The sequence below is a fragment of the Lagopus muta genome, chromosome 1 (genome assembly GCF_023343835.1).
Source record: "Lagopus muta isolate bLagMut1 chromosome 1, bLagMut1 primary, whole genome shotgun sequence".
Taxonomy (NCBI): Eukaryota; Metazoa; Chordata; class Aves; order Galliformes; family Phasianidae; genus Lagopus; species Lagopus muta.
The window spans coordinates 185,961,547-185,985,175 of NC_064433.1; the positions used below are offsets into that span (position 1 = coordinate 185,961,547).

The 23,629-nt window shown below is 40.3% G+C and overlaps 1 protein-coding gene across 2 annotated transcripts in view; it reads left to right on the forward strand.

Annotated features, from left to right (window-relative positions):
* The window catches only part of NOX4 (NADPH oxidase 4), a 105,554-nt gene that overhangs the window by 25,387 nt on the left and 56,538 nt on the right, over positions 1 to 23,629 (forward strand). For both annotated transcript variants that reach the window (XM_048940139.1, XM_048940147.1), the window contains exons 9-12: positions 1,998 to 2,226; positions 3,951 to 4,115; positions 4,262 to 4,324; positions 20,678 to 20,738. In XM_048940139.1, coding sequence (XP_048796096.1) covers positions 1,998 to 2,226; positions 3,951 to 4,115; positions 4,262 to 4,324; positions 20,678 to 20,738 — 518 coding nt within the window. The remainder of the gene's footprint in view (positions 1 to 1,997; positions 2,227 to 3,950; positions 4,116 to 4,261; positions 4,325 to 20,677; positions 20,739 to 23,629) is intronic.

Below are 23,629 nucleotides of genomic sequence, written 5' to 3' on the forward strand. Positions count from 1 at the left end.
ATTCACAGGAACAAGTGGGAAGCATGTTACCAACTGTTGATCGAGAAGGATGCCAGTAGCTGGTCAGAAGCCATTTCAGTTAGGAATGTTGCAAATGTCTCCTACTTCTCTCTGTCCTTGTGAATTAGATTCTGTCACTTTTGCTGCTGCTGTGCGTGTGTTCTTATTGTGTACTTAAGCTTTCTGAACATGCCCAAGCACTTGTCAGACCTTGTGCCAGTTTCTCTCTAGGCACCATCCTATCCATCTTTTACTGTCATCAAATTTGGATTGGAAGCATGGAATACTCCTGGGGAGTTTTATTACTATTATTATCATTTCTTCCCCTCTTTCAGTGATTCATGAGTGTATTGAGATATCCTAGAGTGTCTTAGATTTCCATTTCTTTCTTTATGGTTTCTAGCTGAAGCTGCAAAATTCTCACTTGATTATACTACATGTTTAATTTCAGATTGAAATGAGCAAGGAGCCCAAAAATAATTTTCAAGATAAGATAGTTCTGCATGATAGATCCTTTCTATTTTTTTTCTTCTTACCTTTTGACAGTTTGATATTCAAAGAAGCAGTCATGTTCACAAATGATGCCTTTGCATGTAAACTTGATACACATCACGAAGTGGGAACATTACTGCAGTTTATGTTTTGGCAATTTAAGACATTTCTGCTGCAGTTTGCCTTAAAAACAAAACTTTCTGACTGTGGGAAGAATGACTGAAAACAACCTGGATGGGAAGGAACTGCAAATGTGCTTATTTAATTTTTCTTCAAGGCTCCCACAGCATCTCTACTTTTCAAGCAGTATTAAACTTGAGGCTGTTCAGTGTAGAAGTGCCAAGTGAGATAGAGAAGTTAATCCTTGCTTCTAGTGACAGAAGGCTCTATAGTTAAAAAGGTTCAATCTCACCGAAAGCAAGTGGTATAGAATCATTGAATCGTAAAATGGCTTTGACTGGAAAGGACCTTAAAGAACATCTGGTTCCAGCTCCACTGCTTTAGCAGGGTTTCCACCCCTGACATTAAACTGTACAGGACCCCATCTGTCCCGGCCTTAAAAGCTTCCAGTGGTGGGGCATCCACAATTCCTGAGCAACCTGTTCAGTGCCTCGCAACCGTGTGAGTGAAGAATTTCTGCCTGACATCTAACTTAAATCTCTCCTCTAAGAATAAAACTACCCCCCCCCTTGTCCTATCCCTATCAGACTGTGTAAAATGACACTCTCCCTCCTGTTTATAAGCTCCCTTCAAGTACTGGACAGCCACAATTAGGTCTTACCAGTGCAACACCTTGGTCTTGGCCTTGTTGAACCTCATTTGGTACTTGTGGGCACATTCTCTGAGCCTATTCTGGTGTGTCTGGATGGCATCCCATTCTTCCACTGTATAAAATGTTGCACTCAGCTTAGTGTCATCAGCAAACTTGTTCAAGGTGCACTCAGTCACACTGTGCTGGCTTCTGAGCACCCGTCCCAAGATGGACTGCTAAGGGATACCACTAGTTACCAGATTTCATAAATCTGTTGGCTACGGCCATCCAACCATTTATTCATCTGCGAAATAGTCCAGTCTTCAAATCGGAGATAAGGATGTGATGCAGGACCCTATCAAAGATTTTGCACAAGTCCAGGCAGACGACTTCATTTGCCCTTCCTTTTTAGGTGATGTCATCACTCCATCATAGGTGGCCACCAGATTGGTCAGGCATGATCTGACCGTGATGCAGTCATGCTGGTTGTCTCAGATCATTTGCTTGTCTCACATGTGCTTTAACATAGCTTACAGGAGGGTCTTCTCCATGATCTTCCCAGTCACAGGCATGAGGATCCCGGATCTTCCTTTCTTTCTGTCTTAAAAATGGGAGTGATCACCTGACAGCTGTGACTTCTCAAATATAGAAGATGAGCATTGTGACAGCTTTCTAAAATCCTCTCCGAATTAAGAGAAGTTGCTTGGTTTGAACTGTTACTTCAGCATCTTTTGTTATTTTTCTTTTCCTGTAGGGGAGTGCTCAAGTACCAGACCAACTTAGAGGAACACCCACCTGGTTGCTTTAATCCTAACAGAACGCTGCTAGGGAATATGACAGTGCCGAAGCCTTTTGAAGAGCTGTTTCCTGACTATACTAATGAGCCTTTCCCAGAGGACTTAACATTTCCAGAACCCCTTGTACAAAGTAACTTTATGAGAATTTGTTCCAAGGAACCCAAGTTTCAGTCGCACTTCCCAGAGGTCTGTATGATCCGACATTTCAGGTATTACAAGCCATGCCAAGTCTTTCAGTCAGCCATAACCACTAATTATTGCTTTTCCAGACCAGATGTTTTAATAATGGAAAATATTATTAAAACCTTTTCAGGCATTCAGAGATCTGGTGGGGAAAAAAACAATCTGTATTAAATCTTGTATTGCATTAAAATGTGGTGCACAGAAAAGGGTGGAAAAATATCAAGAGATTGACTGTAATGGTTGTTTTTTTTTGTACATGATAAAAGGTGTATTGGTCTTGCTACAAATGTGACCTTAAATTACAGCATAGTAGTTCAGAGCAAACATTTATATAACATTCGTATGACTCTTTTCTTTGAATCGTTTGGCATTAATTAATTGAAATAATCAGATTCTGTTTATTCTCTCGTTTAACCATGTGGCTTCAAGTCCTAATAGCATTTCTGGGATGTGGTTGGTTGTGGTTTGGCTTTGTGTAGTCTCTTGTTTGCTGAGAATACTACTATAAGTGGAATTGGTAAATGAATATGATGATAGTGCGGACAGACAAGCCTTCTGTTTTCCTTTATTTCCTCTTGTGTTTTTATGCTTTGTGCAGGATCTTTGTCTTCATCCAGATTTGCTCATTTCTTTTCAGAAAAGATGAGCGGAGCTATATGAGCAAGTAGCCTCAGGAGGCTTGGGAATACTGTATTCTCAAGTCTAAGGCCTATCATAACAGACTTTACAAGAGCTTCTCCTTATCATTACTACTGTTTTCTTGTAAGGTCCTTTTGCCCCAGAGAGGTGGTGGATGTCCCATCACTGGAAACATCCAGGGTGAGGCTGGATGGGGCTCTGAGCAGCTGATCCAGCTGTAGGTATCCCGGTTCATTGCAGGGGAGTTGGACTAGATGGCCTTTAATGGTCCCTTCCAACTCAAACCATTCTATGATTCTGCTAGCTGCAGGGGTAACCCATTTTACCACTGAGCATGTATTCATAATAACAAGCAGTCAATACTACACAGAAGCCTTCCAATAAAGTCCTTTGGATTTCTATTTTGTTAAGTCTTGCTAACTAACTGCTGGGATGGGATTTTGCTACAAATGTGTTCATCTGAGCTGGTCACTCTACGGGCACTTCCAGGAAACCATTTGTGCTATCATATGCATCTTCCACAAAGACAATTGAACAGTGCTTTAACTTTCCATTTCTTTCACTTTTCTGTACTCTTTTCTACAAATTCTATAGCACAAGGATTGCTTGTTCTTTTTAACTTTTTGCATGTACTTGAGATAATTAAAATAAGGTAATTGTCTCATAGTACTGCAAGTCAGATAGTGTTCTTCCTTGGAAGTTAACCAGTTCTACAGTGTTTTGGTCTGTTAGATTTTGAAATGGTCTATGTACTTTGTGATTCACTTCTGAAAACAGTTGCAATCCAACTGCATAACACCAGAGTAACATGGTGACAAATTAGATGAATAGCATTTTATTCCTGATTAGTTTTATGAATGAAATCATTCGTGCTTGTGGATGCTGCTGCCAGTTAATCTGACTAAGTTCCCATGATGTGCTTGGATTTCTGTGTGTGGAAGGATGTGGAGATGACTTGTGATCAAACACTGTTCTGCAATAAATGAGAAATGAGATCCTGCAGGTGCTCATGTAATTTTAAAATTAGAAAATGTAAAATGAAGTGGCTTAGAATGAAACAAAATTAAATGTCCACTGTTCTCCCATAGACTTGGTTTTGGATTTCTGGACCTCTGTGCTTGTACTGTGTAGAAAGACTGTACCGCTACATCCGCAGCAACAAGCCAGTCACAATAACATCAGTGATAAGCCATCCCTCCAATGTCCTCGAAGTAAGGATGATCAAAGATGACTTCCGAGCAAGGCCTGGTCAGGTCAGTTAACGTGCCCCTAAAACAAGTCACTGCTGTTCATGTAGCATCTTCTGTAGGGATGACTTTCCCTTTCTGTGTACTAATCCATCACTGAATGTTTTGGACATATGTTTTCTTTCTTTTATTTATTTCTTTTTGATTTTCAGTATGTTATTCTACACTGTCCGAGAGTGTCTGGACTGGAAAGCCATCCATTCACCCTTACAATGGTAAGAAATAAGAGCTTTTTTCTGTACATTCCCATTTATTTGTATTTGGTAAACAAATGGTCTTTATTGCCTTCAAAGTGGAAAGTCCTTCAGGAGAGCTTATTTTTGATTAATGAGGATACCAATGAATATAAAATGGCATGATTATTATGTATGATAGTACTCAATATATATTCAATTTTCCCCACTGTTGAGAAAATAATAAGGGGAACTTTTTTCAAATTCTTCCGTAAGTGAAAAACATAATAAATAAATAGAATCCATGTGGTATTCAGTCATTCTATTTCATAAGTGAAGTTTTACCATCTGTTTGTAGACATTAATACACAATGAACATGAACTCAGATGAATTTTTGGTGGATTTTTTGCTGTTAATCAAAATGAACAGAGATTCTTCAACAACCTTCTCCAAACAGAGTTAGAAAAGCATCAAGGTTTGGTTTATTGTTTTGTTTTTAAAATAGTTTCCCTCAATAGTTTTTTCTAAAATGTTTCTAAAGTAGTCTTCTGCTTTATTACTGTAAGAGATACATCAGTGACTTAGTCATATATGAGTAAGGGTGTGGGTCTACAGGGGTGACATCTTGGTGGGGGTCTGTTACAGACTGCCTAAGCAGGATGAAGAGAAGGACCAGAATTCTGTGAGCAGCTTGCAGAAGTTGTGCAATCACCAGCACTTGTTCTCATGGGAGACTTCAACATCCCTGCTATGTGTTGGAAATATAATACAGTGCAAGGGAAGAAGTCCAAGGGGTTTCTAGAGTGTATGAAAGGTATGCAGACAGTACGAGAGCCTACCAGGGTGGTGCCATGCTAGACCTGCTCTTCACTAACAGGTGGGAGATGTGAAGGCTGTGGACTGTCTTGGGCAGAGCAACCATGAAACGGTAGAATTCTCTATTCTTGGAGATGTCAGAAGCAAATCTGCTATCTTGAACTTCCTGAGGGTGGAATCTGACCTGTTCAGGATGCTTGTTGCAGGGGTCCCTTGGGAGTTGCTCCTTAAGGGTAAAGGTGTCTAGAAGGACTGGACGCTCCTTAAAGGCACAAGAACAGGCTGTTCCTGAATGCCATAAGGTGAGCCATAGGGGAAGAAGACTGGTGTGGATGTGCTGAGAACTGTTGTTGAGACTCCAGAAGAAAAAGAGGTGAATGGGATGAGGTTCAATAACGCCAAGTGTCGGGTCCTGCACTTTGGCCACAACAACCCCAGCAGTGCTACAGGCTTGGGGATGAGTGGCTGGATGAGTGTGAAGAGGAAAGGGACCTGGGGGTGTTGGTTGATGCTCGGCTGAACAAGAGCTGACAGTGTGCCCAGGTGGCCAAGAGGGCCAACGGCATCCTGGCCTGCATTAGAAATAGTGTGGCCAGCAGGAGCAGGGAGGTGATCATCCTCCTGTACTCAGCACTGGTGAGGCCGCACCTCGAGTACTGTGTTCAGTTTTGGGCCCCTCACTACAAGAAAGACATTGAGGCCCTGGAGCGTGTCCAGAGAAGGGCAATGAAACTGGCGAGGCGTCTGGAGCACAAGTCTTACGAGGAGCGGCTGAGAGAGCTGGGATTGTTCAGTCTGGAGAAGAGGAGGCTCAGGGGAGACCTCATTGCATGCTATAACTTCCTGAAGGGGGAATGATGAGGTTGCGATGAGGAGGGGTTTGGCCTCTAATCCCAGGCAACAAACAGGACCTGAGGAAACAGCCACAAGTTGTACCAGAGGAGGTTTAGATCAGATATAAGGAAAAACTTTTTCTTTCAGAGAATAGTGAGGCACTGGAATGGCTGCCCAGGGAGGTGGTGGAGTCGCCGTCCCTGGCAGTGTTCAGGAGGTGTCTGGATGAGGAGCTACGAGATATGGTTTAGTGCTTGTGGTACTGATAGGAATGGCAGGGTGGTTGCACTAGATGATCCTGCAGGTTGTTTCCAACCTCGTGATTCTATGATTCTATGAGTGAAGTTGTAGAACACTGGGATTATTACTGCCTCAGCTCAATTTATCTAGAATGCGGTTTGGGTCCGAAGGAAATGGATTGGAATAAGATGAAATGGTACATTAATATACCCAAAGTTCTTGAGGAGTGAGCAATACAGAGTACTTAGAAATGCTGCAGCAGAGTCTAGGTTGGAATATTAGTGGCAGAGTTTTCCTTTCAGCGGCAATATACACTGAAATAGGTCCTGTCCACTTCCAGTTCTTTGTTTTTTTGTGTGGTTTTGTTTTGATGTATCTGAGTGCCAGGCAGGCAAGCTAATACTGTCACAGTTCAATCCACAGTGCTTTCCACTAAAATAAACTTTTTGTTGTACACCTTGTACAGCAAAATCTCCTAGAGAAAGCTGCCTCTGTATAGCTTGATGAAGCAGTATTGGCATTTGCAAAGCCTAACATTTGCAAAGTGCTTTTGGCTAGCTGCATTAACAGTAGAAAGCGAAGCCGTGTGTTATTTATCTGTTACTAGCTCCAGTAATCCATTTTAAGGCACTCTCTAGAGCACCTAAACATAACAAGATATGTAGTGCTAAAAATGATATACACTGCAGTACTGATGGAATGGTAGCTAGATTTTTGTGCAGGATTACTTAGTTCATATTTATTTATATTTATGATTGATTCAGCAATCAGAAGATGAATTTGAAACACTCAGCATAATCCACAGATTGCTCTTCATGTTCATTTAACAGTAGCATAGATATATTTATTAAATAACCTTAAATAAGTTACACCTGTTGTGTATTAGCAGATGTCCCTTGTATAAATGTTAATCTCAAAATATCTTGTTCTTATTTTCAGTCTGTCCAACTCAATGGAATTTAAAATAATAGTAATATTTTCATCATTAATAATAGTTACACAGTTTGGAAAATACAAAGCTCTCAAAGGTATACTCTCCTTGTATTAGGACACTGGTTTGTGTGGTACTGATAGAACTAATGTCATCAAAAAATGTTAGACCTTGTTCAGCAGTCTTTCTCTGGCAAAACTTCTTACTTGTTTTTCAGAGTTATTTTTCAGAAAAAAAAAGACTGCTGACATGGAACAATGTGATTAGATCATGGTTTAAATAGGGTGTTTTATTAAAGTTGGATTCTTTGCATGAGTTGAGGATTTCATCTGTAGTTTAAAATGGCGTACTATAATATTGCTTGTTATTAAAAAAAATGATTTTTGAATGAAAGCTTCTAAATTTAGGAGCTATGAAAAGCATCTCGTTCTGAGTGTCTTATTGAATATAAATAAGTAATTTATATTCAATTTTTGTACCTTTCATTTCAGTTAAATACACAATTCTACTTGATAAATTGCAGGTGGTGTAATTTTTACACGTATATTAGATGTGTAATGTTAGAACTGGCCAGTTCCACTCCATTTCCACAATGTATCACACACACGCACATATATATAATGCATATATATAATACCAGACCTGGCAATTTCTATTCATGCTGAATGCTTTATACTTTAAAGTACAGTGATATCCTTCAGCATAACTGTTGGAAGATTGTATGTGTATTTTAATTATTTTAAGATAAGAAATTTTGAGATAGGAATTTACTACTAGGTTTCTAACTTCCATTTTTTTTTTATTGCTACAGATGTACAGATCCTCAGCTATGCTAGAGAAAAAATGTCTGTTTTACAGCATCATGAGGATTTTAAATGTCTGGGTTTGCAAGTGCGAGTCTTCTTGCCCAGTGTAAGCAGGGGACAGTCATTTCCATGTCATTTTAGGTCACAGAACATGTCTTGGGCTGCAGTACTGCACAGAAAGCATTTTCTGATCTAACACGATTCCAGACATGGGACTGTGCTTATAGAGTGTGTATGCAATGTCTTCGCTGGGTGTTTTTTTGTCTGCTTTCATCTGACCTACTTGTTTTTACCTAGCAAGCTGGAAAACTACTACTGCTCCTTTTTTTCAGTGATGGTAGTCCCAGGATTACTCTTCTTGGCTAGTACAGGAACATGGGGCTAAAAGCCCTAATGAAAGCTTTTGGGTGCTGAATTGCAATGCAGCGTTGCCTGCAGCAGGTGTGGAGGAAGGTTGCAACTTTCTCCCTAGCACCGTTGTGCTGTTCGGTGCTCAAAAGAGAAATGAGTAGTTCAGGCTTAGCACTTCACTCAGCCAACACTAAGTAGAAACAGAAAGGAAGGGGTGATTTGGCCTGAAGGAGTCATGCTGATGTTTTACTAGTCCCTTCCCTTTTAGAGGTTATGTAATATTTACAGTTTAGCTCACTCTCTTACATAATGCCAGGGTGGAGGAAAACTCTGGGAGACCGCACGAAAGGGCCTGAGCCCACTCTTATTGTATTCTTGTAAAGCTCCCATGTATTTCAGTCGGAGCCAGAGGGAGCTATGAATTTTAACTGAGTGAACATAAAGATGTGGGCATTGTTCAGAAATGTGTGCAGTGGTGTTTGTTTTCTTTTCCCTTTTGTCAACTGAAAGCATTCCTCCCTGTGATGGTAGAAGGAATGAGCAGAAGTAATTGGTGCAGAATGCGCACAGGAATTTGGAGGAGCAAAACTCATGTTACTCTGATCTCAGAGCTGCCAATCTGGCTTCCTTTCTAACAACTGACTTGGTTCTGCTGTCAAAAACTTTATGTGACAGAATCATAGAGTGGTTGGAAGGGGCCTCTGGGTCCATCTGTTCCAACCCCCACTCCAGTAGGGACACCCAGAGCAGGGTGCCCAGGGCCATGTCCAGGTGGCTCTGGAAGATCTCCAAGGAGGAGACCCCACAGCCTTTGGGGGCAACCTGTGCCAGTGCTCCATCAGCCACACAGCACAGAAGTGCTTCCTGGTGTTCAGAAGGAACCTCCAGTGTTCCAACCTGTGCCCACTGCCTCTTGTCCTGGCACTGGGCACCACTGACAAGAGCCTGGCTCCATCCAGTTTGCACCCTGTCTGCAGATATTGATGGACATGGATGACACCCCTCTGAGCCTCCTCTTCCCCAGGGCTGAGAAGTCCCCGCACTCTCATCCCCTCCTCGCAGGAAAGGTGCAGTGTTTTGGTGATCCTTTGTTGGACTAACTGTGATGACTATGTTGAGAAATAATGTTTTGTAGCTGAAAATTGGCTTTATGAAACAGCATTTTCGTGCTCTTGAAATGTGTTGTAGTTTGCATGGAAATAAATAGGAGGCATTACTTTTGGAGCAGCCTTTGTAATATGAGTTTCAGGAAATTCTCCCTTTTCTTTTGAACATGTAGTGTTCAATTTCTCTAACTTCATTATGGTTTCTCTTAATTATACCCTGTATGAAGAGAACTAAGGCTTGCCTAAATAGCATTACTTTTCTTTCCACTCCCATCTTAGACCTTCCACTTTGAATTGAGATCCCCATCCTTCCAGAAACTTAATCACATTCCTGATTATTTGCAGTAGCAAAAAAACGTGATACCAACCATTGATAACTGCATTCATCCTTTTTTTCTTTTTTTCCTAATAAGTAACTTAACAAGTAGATTCTCATTTGGAATATATATGTGTCTCTAGAAAATAAGGTGATGCGCTTGTATGTTTTTGGAATTGCTTCTTGCATTGGCATGGAAGGCTGACAGTAAGTCCCGTTGAAATAGCTTTGTGTTTTGTAGATGTTGAGTCAAAAGACATGCTGGATACTTTCATGTGGTCTCTGCTGCAAAGTCAGCACAAGCCACAAACTCTTACAAGCCTGCATTTTGACAGCTTAGCTATTGATTCTGGTGTCTACTCCCAGCATCTCATATAACAAGAATCTTGTTTTATCAGTGTTGATTTCTTGTGACAAAAGAAGGTAGAAAACAATTACATCAGTTCAGATAGAACTCAGATTGTGACAGACGGTGAAGTACGGACATGACCAGGAACTGAATTCTTCTAAACTTTGGTGTGACTGACATCTGAGATTCAGTGAAAGCTAAAGCTTCTGCTCTGCAGAAAGCCCTGGGCAGGCTGTTCCATGCCCACCGCCCTGTGCTGCAGACCCTTTCCCTCACCCTCAGCCGCCCTCCCCTGTCACAGCTCCATGCCATTCCCTCAGGCCCAGTCGCTGTCACACAGAGCAGAGCTCAGCGCTGCCCCCGCTCCCTGTGAGGAGCTGCAGCCGCCATCAGGCCTCCCCTCAGCCTGCTCTGCTCTGGGCTGAGCACACCACGGACCTCAGCTGCTCTTCGTAGACTTTGCCCTCCAGATGCTTCACCATGTTTGCAGCTCTCCTTTGGACACTTATTTTGTGTCTTTATATTGTGGTGCCCAGACCAGCACCCAGTGCTGGAGGTGAGGCTGCACAGTGCAGAGCAGAGGGGACAATCTCTCCACTCTCCCAGTGGCAGTGCTAGCCCCAATGCACCCCAGGACATGGTGACCCTTTTGGTTCCAGGGCACAGTGCTGTCAACTTGCTGTTGGCCAGAATGCCCAGATCCCTTTCCATGGGGCTTTTCAGCCTCTTGTCCCCAGTCTGCAGGTACATCCAGGGTTACCCCATTGCCATGTGCAGATTCCAGCATAAAATCTAAATCTACGTTATTGAGGAAGAAAGCCTAGTTTGATTTATATCCAAATTAAAATTGTAAAGTAATAAAATTAGTGAACCCTAGGCAGAGAAACTCTTAAATCCATTAATCATCTCAGAGTAAATAGGAGAATTAGCTGAAGGAGGTGTACTTGTTCAGGATGAATAATCTTACTCTACTTATGTATCTCCAAGCTATTGCATGTTTTAAGTTTTTGGTTATTTTTTCCTCTTTAGATTGACTTTTCTTTTTTTCCTTACAGCCTGTTTTGATCCAGGTACTAAGCGGATTTAGGCCTGATAGGATTGCAAAGTGATGGCTATGATCTGCTTCTACAGTTTGGGGCCTGATGCCTTGTCAGGGAGGTCTCAGCCAATAATACACAAGTATAAACAACGATGTTACGATGAATAACATATTTGCTATTATAACAGAAAACCAGGGTTTTAGATAGAGACAAATTTGTCTCTATCCATGGATAATCCAAAGTTCATCAGTGAAGGCACTGACAGTTTACGGAGCTGATGTAGAAATACGTACTCTGTAACAAAAACCCGAGAAATAAACAGTACTACAGGAAAGGCCCAGGGGCACAAATCTTAAATACTTCATAAAAAAAAAATGGAGAACTTGTTGGAACTTTGCCAGAGTGAAAAGGATGTAAGGACATGAAGAGCTAAAATAAATACAATAAAAACATTCTAGCATGATGACATTCTAGTAAGCTTTGTTAAATACCTCATGCAAATGGTTGTGAAATTTGGCTTTATAAGATGATTCACAGAGCATTTAGGGAAATGCAGATATTATGAAGTATCTTGCTGGCAAACTGAAGAAATCCCTGGAGCATGTCTACTCTTCATAGAAGGAGAGTCTAGCAGCTGTTCAACAAAGAATTTAAGTAAAACAAAAATAGAATAGTTAAATCTTTCAGATGCCTTTAGAGTGCTTCTTTAGATGTGTTTATCTGGTTTGGTTTCGCATTGGGCTCGATAGTTCTGGGGTCTGCATAAAAACCATAAGTAAACCTCCGTTTTCATTTAAACTCACAGATCTTTTTCTTTTGGATAAAGGGATCAGAGAAGTTGTTACATTCAGGTTCACTAAATCCTATGTTCTCCTTCTGTAGATACTTTGAACAGAAGGTGTCACACTCAGACATGTTTTTTTCTGATATTATAAATTTACAGTATATAATAAATCTTCACTGACTTGGGCAGAGAAGAGTTTTTTCTCCCATCAAAAGCAGTGTTTCTAGGTTAGGTTAGAGAAAAGCCTAGGAAGTAAAGGAGAAAATTTAAGATGGAAAAAAAGGTGTAACTTCTAAGCATTAATACAATTATTACATGAAGGAAGTATTAAAAAAACAGAGCACTTTCTCTTGCTGTCTTAAAAATAAGTAAGTGCTTAGGGATGATGGAGATGGAACCTGATGTGCCATTCGGTTTCCTTGGCCATGCATCTGTCAACTCAAGGCAGTGCTGCTTGACCATAGGTTTATATTCCCACAGAGGACTCAAAGAACAATGCTGGGCTGAAATGCAGTTCTGCTGCCTTTTGCTCTGTCAAGGACAAACGTTTGCAACTTGAGCATCCTGTAAAGTTGTGGTTTGTTTTTCCTATTAGGCAGCAACTTGAAATGCATAATATGGACTGAATGTTAAGAGTTTATGTTTTGAGAAATGTAATGTATCTGCTGGGAATGAAAGAGTAGCCTGCAGGTTTTCTGCATTGGTTAAGCTACAGAGACAAAAAAAACAACTCACTAGTCTGTGTAAGTGTGGAGTAGTAGTGCATCTATACTAGCGACGTTTTATGAGTGAGACTACCATAGACTGACTAGAAAACAGTCTTTGAATATTAATTACTTAATATAAACAACATTTTCTGAAATGACTAATGAAAACTGCTAAGTATCTCAAACCTCTGACAAGTCTTTTCCAGTGTCTGTGTTTGAATTTCCACTGCCTCTTCTCACTTTTTGCAGCCATGAAGGCTGAGCACCTTTTCACCTATTCAAAAATAGGGACATTTAAAATTAAGAAGTGTTTCACATTTTCAATTGCTGGCCTGTTTACAGTCTTAAGACACATATTATGCTAAAAATCTGTGGTTTTCCCTGGTGCAAGAGTGACATCAAGGAACAAATGCTCATTGGTTGAGTCTAGAAAAAAGAAAAAAAAATATTGTTTTGAATACTGAGAGTAGTTTCACAGCTGAAAACTGCAGGGAATGAAGTAGCAAATACTCAGTTGTGGACCCACAGGATTTAGTGGGTGTGGATTTGTGGTTTGTTACAGACAACGTTAGACCTCAGATGACCAGAATGATCCCTCTTGCTGCTGCAGCTGGCCGTGATGCATCCCAAGCATCCCACAATATTTTGGTGTGTTTTTTTCCCACTAGCTAGACTGCAGGTGTTTCGAGTTGGACAGCGGGTAGTGTAAAGGAATGGAAAGTGAAAGGGAAAAGTGCTTGGGATATGTTTCTGCAGCTGGGCTGCTTGCAAAGAGTCAGATGTGCAATGGGAGGGCTCTGGCTGAAGTAGTATTGAAGACACGGTGGTCTTGCCTTGATCATCCAGACACTCCTTATACTTAAATTATGTTCCATGGTTAGAATTTTCCCACAGTCAGAGACATGCTGTTGTATGCCAGTAAAATTAGGATAGCTGTGTAGCTCTCCAACAGGGAAAGCTCTTAGACAAAATCTGATTTGTAAAGTAACTAAGCAGAAAAATAAACAGAGCCTTTTTTGAGCTTTTCCTCGCTTCTGAGGCAGAGGTGTGTTTAAAGGACAGACTCCACAGATAAACCTTTTTTCCTTTGAAATTTGCTTCATATGGGATTCATTTGTTGAAAGGGGGGTAGCCCAGTGTTACAGAGTTCACCTCCTGTGAGTCAGTCTGAAGTCTAGCTACTACTTCTTGGCTACCTTTATATAGCATGCCTGTGTTTGTCATCACTCCTCTTCATTTTGTAATGCCAGGATGAATCATTTTAGGAATGTTTATATCAGTTTTATATGAAACCAGACAAGCTACAGCTTTCGATTTTACTGAGATTATGAAGTTCACATGTTCTTGTCAGTTGACAGGGTTTTAAAAACCTTTTTTTCCCCCCGATGTGGGAGGGAAAATAGGTTGTTGTGTGTAGTTCTGTTTTTCTTCCAGTTCTGTTTCTTTTCCAAGTTTGCTGTCTTTTGTATGTTTCCCTTGATCTGTGCAAGCATTTCTCTTGAGTCTGGAGCAAGGATAGGCTGACGGAGCAGGGGTTGGCAGCATAGCTGGTTCCCCCTGGCAGGCTGTCATAGACATGAAAGCAGATCAGGGACTTAGCAGTGTTTACAGTCCCTGTTAGATTATCTGCAAACTCCATATTACAATCATATAACGGCTATTTCAAAAAGTGTAAACCTCCTTTGAAGCAGTTTACCTTTATTTGAACAAATTCTGCAAACATCTTTATAGCTCTTGAAACTGGACAAGATGAGGTTTTTCTTTGCTCTTCCAGCTGTGGCATAGATCTTAGTAACTTTGGGAATAATGAAGGCCACCTGATACAGCACCAGGCAGAAGTTGGTGTTTGCTGTGTTGCATCAGTTTGAGAGCAGTATCTCCTGCACTGCTCAGCCTGTAGGTGAGTGTGCAACTGTACAGGAGCTTCTCATGTGCTTTATGTGCACAGTCACGTGGGGGTACAGAACTTGGACCTGCCTTTCCTTTTCCTTTTTTCTTTTAATGGATATTCTGCAGTGTAGTTCTTATGTATCCATCACACCTTCCACGACAGAACTGTTATTAAAATAATTAACATCTCTTCACATTTCTTATGGACAAAGGTAGAGATGTACAGAAGAACTAGAAACTTTCAGGAATTAAGTTTGTATTTTCTTGATAGTTTGCTCTTGACTTCTCTCCCAACACCTCAAGGTATAAAAGAATATTTTAAAATATTTCAGTACTGTTTAGAATTACTATTGTTTCAATAAGATGTGACCTCATTCTTGTTCTGGATAGGATTCTTGACTGGTAATAGGTACCAGCGATATCTGGGTACAGGAAGCTGGAAACACAGATGCTGACAAGATGGTTTTCACTTCCTATATGTTGTGCTTTCATATGCTTAGATTTTCCATTGCTCGTCCATGCCAGGAAATTTTTATATCAATATAAAACACTGTGTAAAGCCTTACCACTGTGAGCTCACAGTAATCAGTTCCCTCACTTCGTATTTGTATAAAAGCAAGGCATAGAGGAAAGTATAGAACTGCATTCATTCTATAAAACTTAAAAAATATATTTCAACTATATGTTAATCTAGTACTGAGTTCAACATTAATTACTTACATTATTAAGTTATTAATTAAAAATACATCTATATTTTATTTCAGCGTAGACATAAATACCAGAGCTATAACCAATGGTAAGGGTAATTCAGTTACTGCTCCAGGGAGTGTTCCTAATTCGCTACGTGATAATTTGTGTTTCTACTATGATTAGCATTTAAAAAAAAAAGGAAGAAAAAATTTAAATCTGTTTTCTGTCAAGCTATAGAGAAATCTATATTCCAGAAGTTCTGTGCCCAAAATACCATTCTCATTGCTCAGAACGTGAAATGCATGCAAAAAATAGAGTGAAGATATATATTATAAACTTTCCCACTTGCAATTAGCAACTCTGTGAAAACCTACCAATTTTCCATGCTGAGAACATTGTTTTCTCCAGGGGTGTAGCTATGCACAGCTCTATTAAATTTAGCAGAATTCCTTTGGTCTTCAGGTTTTTTGGAGGATGGCCAAATGCAAGCGAACAACCCGATTAGCAGAGACGTTCCTACCTGTGAGAGCTTTCACTTCTTGAAGATACAGATAGCTTGGGGTTAGAATAAGATTAACATAGCTTCACGTAATTACACCTATCTGCCACAGTTAATTTGTGTACTGTGGCATTTTAATCAAATGTGTGTATCAAATGAGGTTCATTACTGCTCTACAAAGTGAAGAAAGAACAACTGAAAAATGTGTGACATTCTGTTTGATAATGTCCAGTGTCCCGTTGTATTACAAGTTATTGATTTTCCTGTTTGGAAAACATTATTTAAGGAAAATAAATGGTGAGGATTATGTATTTTGGTTTTTACTTATTATTATGTCAGGACTGTCTAATCTTAACAATTTCTTCTTTGTCATTCTGTTGAGAAATAAGAGATAAACAAGGAAGTGAATGCAGCTTTTGCTTCAGTACAGTTAATAGTCACTGGCTTCTGTCTTAGACTTTCCAGATTAGAAGGAGAAGGGAAAAGCCAAACATAAATTGCCAAAACATATTTTAAAAGCAGTTCTACTGATTTTTTCATGCACAACTGCAGAAAGGACATCATACATTGTTTAAGCATCTTGATATGCCCTTATTTGACCAATGCCCACATAAATTTTTCTTGATTTTCTTGATTTCCAATTCAAGAGGGCACTTCAGCTTGTGCTGGACTTTTACTGTACAGAACAAATAGATGTCAGTTTATGTGTGTGCATGAGCTGACTGTAATAAGAATCTTGAAGCAGTGTTAGCTGTGAGGTATTTTAAAGATGAAATGTTACATATTACAAATGAAGCTGTGTTGGGGGGGATCAGGTTGGGTTCTTCAAAAAGCAATAGTTTATGATCAGAGGGGGGTGGGCAAGGAGCAGGCTACCCAGGGCAGTGTGCACAGCTCCAAGCTGCTGGAGCTCAAGGAGCATTTGGACAAGGTTTTCAGATACAGTGTTTGGATTATGGGTGATCCTGAATGGAGGGAAGAACTGCTCTTGATGATCTTTCTGAGTACTTTACATCTCAGGATATTCTATGATTCTATGAAATAAAAAGGAATAGGTGATCAGAGATTGAGGTATGTAAAATAGGCAATAGTATATTTCACATGTCTTTTGATGCTGACCCAAGAGTTGGACAAGGACAAGAGTTCACACCAGCTTAAACATGAACCAGCAATGTTTTCTTGCAGTTAAGAAGGTCAGCAGCCTCCTGAACTGTTAGGCAGATAAGTGACATTATCCTTCCACTCTACTCAGCACTCGTGAGTACATGTTGAGCTTCATTTCAAGTTCTGAGCTCCCCAGTATAAGAGAGACATAGACATGCTGGAGCACAAACACAAAAATGCTTAAGGGTCTGGAGCATCTCTTCTATAAGGAGAGGCTGAAAGAGTTGGGACTCTTCAGCCTGGAGGAGGCTTGGGAATCTTATCGATGGGCATAAATACCTGCTAGGGGGAAATTAAGATCAAAGCTGACTCTTCTCAGTTATATACAGTGACACGACAGTGGTCACAAACTGAAGTACTTCAGGTTCCATTTGAACAAAAGAAAAAAACACATCTACTGTGAGAGAGTATGAACACTGGCATGGGTTGCCTAGGGATACTGAGGAGTTTCCTCCTTGAAGATAAGCAAAACAAGACTGGGCATTGCTCTCACTGACTGCATGAGCAGAGGGAATGAGCTAAGCCAGATTTTGGAGATGCTTTCCAGTCTCAGCTATTCTTTGATTTCCTGATTCCATGAAGACAGTCCAATCTGTAAAGATACTTTTGTTGTACTTCATTACACTTGCACAGTTGTCTGTTGATAATACATGAAAGTTAGCCCACTTTTATCATTGAACTTTTCAAAATTCTGTCTGAATATTTTTCTTCAGCTTATGCAGAATTTTCACAGTCTAGAAAAAGCCACAGTTGGGAGACTTGCTGTCTTTATGGAGATGAGAGGCATAAAATAAGTGGTTTTTTACAATAAATGCAAAAATAAAAATTTTCAAGTTCAAATTACAGTTTCAAAGCACTTAAGATGGAAGGATCCTCTGCAGATTATCGTCTGTATAACATACTGGTGCAAGGGCATTCCTCTGCAGTGGAAAAAGATAAATTTCTCCATTTCTGTGGGCTGCCTATTCCAATATTTAGCTGTTCTTCCAGTGAAGGATGTCTTTCTTACATCCAGAATGAATTTCTCCTGAAGCAGCTTTTCCCTTGTTCTGTAACCAGATGTGGTGGTAAAGTGAGCATCTCCATCGTCTTTATAGCTTTTTTTTAGATATTGGCAGATAATTATTGTAAAATGACTTTAATTGGCCCTGCTGCCACCTCTTCTTTGATGCAGCCCAGGATACTGTCATCCTTTGGGGCTGCAGGCATGCACTGCTGGCTCATGTTCAACTTCTTACCCATGAAGACCTTCTAAAAGACCTTCTCAAGTCCTTCTCAGCTGGGCTGCTTTTGAGGCTTTCTTCTTCCAGTCTGTACACACACCTGGACTCGTCTCAACTGAAGTGTAGCACCTTACTCTTGGCCTTTGACTCTTGTGATTCCACTTTTCAAGCCTGTCCAGGTCCTTCCGGATTATACCCCTTCCTTCTGTTGTATCAACTGTACCACTCTGTCATCAGCAAACTTGCTGAGGGTGCATTCAATCTCACCATCTGTGTCATTGATAAATATATTAAAGAGCACCTGTCCAAAGACTGGTGAGGGACATCACTCATCACTGGCCTTGACTGGTCATGGAGCTGTTGACTGCAACCCTCCAACTCCAACCATCCACCCAATTTTTATCCTTTGAATAGTCCACCCTTCAGTTCCATATCTCTCCAATTTGGAGATAAGGATGTGGTGTGGGACCATGTCAGAGGCCACTCTGATCACTCTGAACCTTCTTTTCTTTGTGGACTAAACGCATTTTCTTGGATCTCTCTTCATATGTCTGATTCTGTAACCAAATCATCTTGGTGGCTCTTTGCTGGACCATCTGCACTTTTTCTTCCTATTGCACGTGGGGAATTTAACACTGTATTGCCTGCATGATGGGTGTTTCTTCTGGTAAGGTTTAGTAGCATAATAAGATTTTTCTAGAACTCTCTGAGGAACCCTCATGTCTAGTTATAGGAATCAAAATAGGCTTCCTGGAGGCTAAAGAGATGTAAATCTTTTTTTTATTATTTTTCAATGTAATGTAAAAAGGGATTTGTCCCAAGGTTAACATAAAGTATAATAGATTTGAACCTATTTCGGCTAGAGTCAAGGGTTGTTCAGCCACTAACTGTAATGGAATGAGGGAATAGCAGGCAGTTTTATAGATGTCCTGAACTAGGATTTTTCATGGTTGTGCTAAGAAAACCACTCAGTCTCCTGTGAAACACAGAGAACCTCAGGACAACCCAGAATGAAAAATCAACTCTGCCAAAGGCTTTTACAGAAGTCCCCAGGAAAACAAATATTTTTGTAGATAGAATGCTTCTTTCTAGCTGAGAGAAAACACATCTATTTTTATGTTGAGAATTGCTCTCATATTTTTCTTCTGGAGGATTGTGCAAACTGCCATAGCAAACACAGACCTTGTTATACGACATTTGTCCGTGACCTCAATACTGCATTTTTGAAGGCTAAGACTTGCCTAAGTAAGTATCTGTATTAAATTTTTGTAGGAAAACTTGGAAGATGACAGTTAAGAAATCTTAGTAGTGATCAGTGCTCTTAAAAAAGAATGGTCTTCCTCTTCAGGAAGATTGAATGACTAGCAGGGACTTTTTAGTCTGTGTTCTAGGTTTTTGGCAAGATGCAGAGAATATTAAAATATTACCTACTTCTTTTCTGCTGTATAAGGAGGAATAGGAGTGGATCCTCAAGCCCTGAGGCCAGTGGTTTCCCGCTCCAGCCTTATCTGAGATTGATTTCATGCTGGAAATGGTTGAAAAAAGAGCCAAGAAGACTCCTCACAGGCTTGGTGGATGATTGAGGCTTCAGTGCTTGGACTATATCCTCGAGCCTCTTTTATTTATAATACAGATACGTTTCATTGATTTCAACCTTCTCCTCAGTGTTTGTCTGTAGCAGGAGAAAGTAGAGACAGAAGTGTCACTGATTGGGTGTTGAATTCATGATGGACCTTAGATCAGTTGTTCACAGGCTCTGATGGAAAGATGTCAAAAGTAGTAGTATCATCTGTCAAAGACAAACCAATAGTGTTGATTTATAGAAGGAAAGTAAAGAATCTTTGAGGAATAATGCTTATCCTGTTCATGTGTGAAATCATTCGGTGTCTCAGCAGAAGTTGTCCAGCCACTGAGTTTGAGCTCTCCCTGTGGCTGACAAGGAGTGGAACTGAGAAGGCTCCTCAGTCCTTTGACATGGCTTGACTGGAGGTTTCTAGATATCATGGTGTAAATAAGACTGTAAATAACAATTCCTTTGTTGATAGTTACATTTAAGTAGCCCTGAGGTGAGGTTATAAGTGTAAAGTGAGAGTATAGAGGCTGCAAAGTGATTTTATTGTATGTCATGCACTCTGATGCTTTTCCTTTGCAGGCTCTAAGCTCTTCTGAAGGGCACCAAAATCTCAGTTTTAGTACAGAAGAAAGCAACAGTTGTATGAGAGTGATCAGCTTGAAATTATGAGCCCTGAAAAACCAGAAATCTCTAAATAGGAAGATGTTTCTTTAAATGCCTTGATTTTGGGATGATGGGGCAGTTCCTGATGTGGAATGATAAGGGTTGGCAGTAGGAGAAGTACTTCTGTAGTGCTGTATTCTTGTTTGATACCATTGCTGAGTAATGCTTAGTGAAGTGGTTGCTCCAAATGGCACGTCCAGACAAAAGCGACCCCACGCTCTTCTGTAAACAATTGAGTGGAGGAACCATACTGGTGCTAGACCTGCTTTATAAAAGGAGTAGCTGCTGATGTGTCTCCTCAGGAATGACCTATTTACAACAAATTCTGTCTTAACAACTGTATTTTGAATGCATTTGTTTTTTTACTTTCTCATTACATAGAATCGGTCCTTAATATATTTAATATTTTTAGTGCCCTACAGATACCAAAGCAACGTTTGGGGTCCACCTTAAAGTAGTAGGAGACTGGACAGGTACGTAGAAAAAAAATTCCTTTCAGAGACCAATATCTTTACTCAAACTTTCTGGCTTCAGCACAGTTTTACCTTGATTGCAGCATACTCTTACCAGAGAACATTTATGCTTGTTTTCTCAAAGATCTTCTTATTACATTCTTGATGGAACCTTTGCTTTATTGAGATGTGAATTTCTCCAGATAGCATGTTTCTCTAACTACTAACAGATGTTCTGATCACAATTTACTGATTTGCAGTCATCCTCAAGCTTCTGCCTCTTTTTCTTATTTTTTTTGGTAGCCTGCTGGCCCTGTATAATGCCTCTGTACATAGTAGAGACTGCAGAAATGCTGAAATGTGCAGCTCTCAGATAAGAGGATTTTAATGCCAGCGATTTGAATGGCTGCCAGGTCAATTAACACCCATGGAACAGTGAGATTACAGGTTGCTTTCATGTTCTTCCATGCTCTTCCATTGCTCTCTGAATGTCCTCTAGACCAAAGGTGTAAACCAAGATTCCCTGCAGAGAAAAATGTTAATTTCCTGCTCCCTATACAGTTGTATGCTCAAGTACTAGTTGTCATCATTGCTTGGCAGCTGACTTTCTTCTGCTTAGCATAGCATTTCCTTGTAAGGAAGATAAATAAACAACACCATCTTGTTCATTTCCTAAGAAGCAATGTTTTCTGTGTTAATTTGTTTTGGCTCATGTTTTTGTGGAATGGAGTCAAATAAACTAAACCCTAAAACGGATTAGACCGGTTCAGGGAAAATAAGTGCATCAGTGTCTGTTCAAGTTACTGGTCCAAGTGCGTACTCAGCTGTGGAAGTGTCTGAAACTTTAATAGGAAAAGGTTAAGAGAGTAATGCCAGTTGTAAGTATAATGCATAATTACCCCAGTTTTCTGGCCTTTCTTAAAGCATAAGTTGTTGTCCAGACAGTGGCAGAGTATGGGCCTAACTGGTCTTCATTCATGCTGTTTTTGTGCACCCCTCCTACCTGGGCTGGGGCAGGACAGTAGGTACCCCAAATGGAGCAGAGAAGTGCTAGCTAAATGAGTTTTCCAAATGAAGTGGCATCTTTGAAGTCTCTCCCTCAGTGCTGTGAATTGCTCTTTAATAGTATTCAAATGTCTTTCTTCCAGCTCTGTATCTGTATTCTCCACTATGAAGCAGGTCTGCCTAAGTGGTGCTGTGGACACTGTCCTAAGTAGAACTCATGACACTGTTACAGTACAGAGAGCATTTGTTGTAGTATAGCTACACAGGGATATCTCCCCGTGGGTCAAATGTGCTGGCACGAAGCACGCTGTGTACCCTGCATCTCTACCAAGCAGCCCTCTTCGCACTCATTCCCTTAAGCCCTCTGACAGTTAATGGTCTCTAATCTTCGGACTGTTTGAGGAGAATACTGAAGAAGTACTAAGACATTTGCCACATTCGTTATAATCTTTCTTAAGCATATTTTAATGGCTGCTCCCAGAAATGGGATATTGGGCTGGGAGAGTTTTTATGCAGCATTCTGTCATTTAAGCTCCTCTCACAACCTATTCCCTCAGCCTTTATCCTATTTATTCAGATCCTCTATGTATCACATTTTCACTTTCCTGACAGTTTATGCATGATACCAAAGAGAGTTAGCAATTTATTTTAGAGATCTCAATTACAGGCTTAAATTAAAGGGATGCAAGAAGAGTGCAGATACAGTGTGAAATACAGAGAAGAACCAGTTCATTTGAGATGTTGCCTTCCTCACTGAGTTCAGTTTCTGCCACCTGCACCTGAAACACATACAGAAAGAACAATTGCCTGCCATTAGCTGTACGAACATCAGCTGGGGATGGATGCACAATGCTGGCAAATCAATTCTGCAAGTTATGTTTCAGGTCAACTCTCTGACACTGAGTCTCGTGTTTTGAAAATTGAATAGAATACCTTGTGGCCTTAGTGATTGTATTTTGTCAGCTGGGAAAGCAACTGTGTGTAAAGAGAAAAGATAAGGGGTAATAGAATTATCAGCTACTGGTGAGATGTTGCTGTTAATGCCAATTATCGTCCATATCCCAATACATAAAACTGTAGATTACCAATAACTCGCAAGAAGTGGCTTCTGAAAAAAAGCAGTCCCTTTAGAATTATCTTTTCTTTCTGCACAGAAACAAGTATATAGTGGATTTTAAGGCAGTATATGTAATCATGTTCTTTTTAGAGCTGTGATTTGAATATCACAAATTGTTTTACAAAAGAAGCAGGGGAGAAAGAACAAATCTTCAGAAATTATATCTCTAAGACCTTTGCAAAGCTAAGAGTAATGCAGATCCCCTAAGCAATGTATTTTTTGCTTTATTGAAATCAAATGGAGGTGTCTGAACTTAGAACAGTCGAGAACCTGCACTTCTCAGAAGCACTGTGTATATTTCCAATATAAATCTGAGCTCTTTCATTTCTTGTCTGTGTTATGGTAGAGGTAGTAAATGTACTGTGTTTAGCATTCAAGTTTGTTACAGAAAATAGATATACACAGGCAGTAGAATTCCTGTAATGTGGTCTTAGATGCCTATGTAGATTCTTTCAAGTGGACTGCTTCTTTTGGCTTCCTTTGTAGACTTCTGGCCTATTGCTGTGTCTGTTTCAGGAGACAAACCAGGCCCCAAGCATGCCTTTTTACTCTTCATTGATTTTAAAGGAAGTCAAGTTCTGCATCTCTACTTTAGAGGTAGCTTAGTTAATTGAAGGGATCTTTAAAGGTCATCTAGTTCAACCGTCCTGCAATGAACAGGGGCATCTGCAGCTTAACCAGGCTGCTCAGAGCCCCAGCCTGACCTTGAGTGTCTCCAGGGATGGGACATCCATCACCTCTCCCACCTCTCTGGGCAGCCCTGTACTTACTGTGTGTTTCCGCTGGCTGA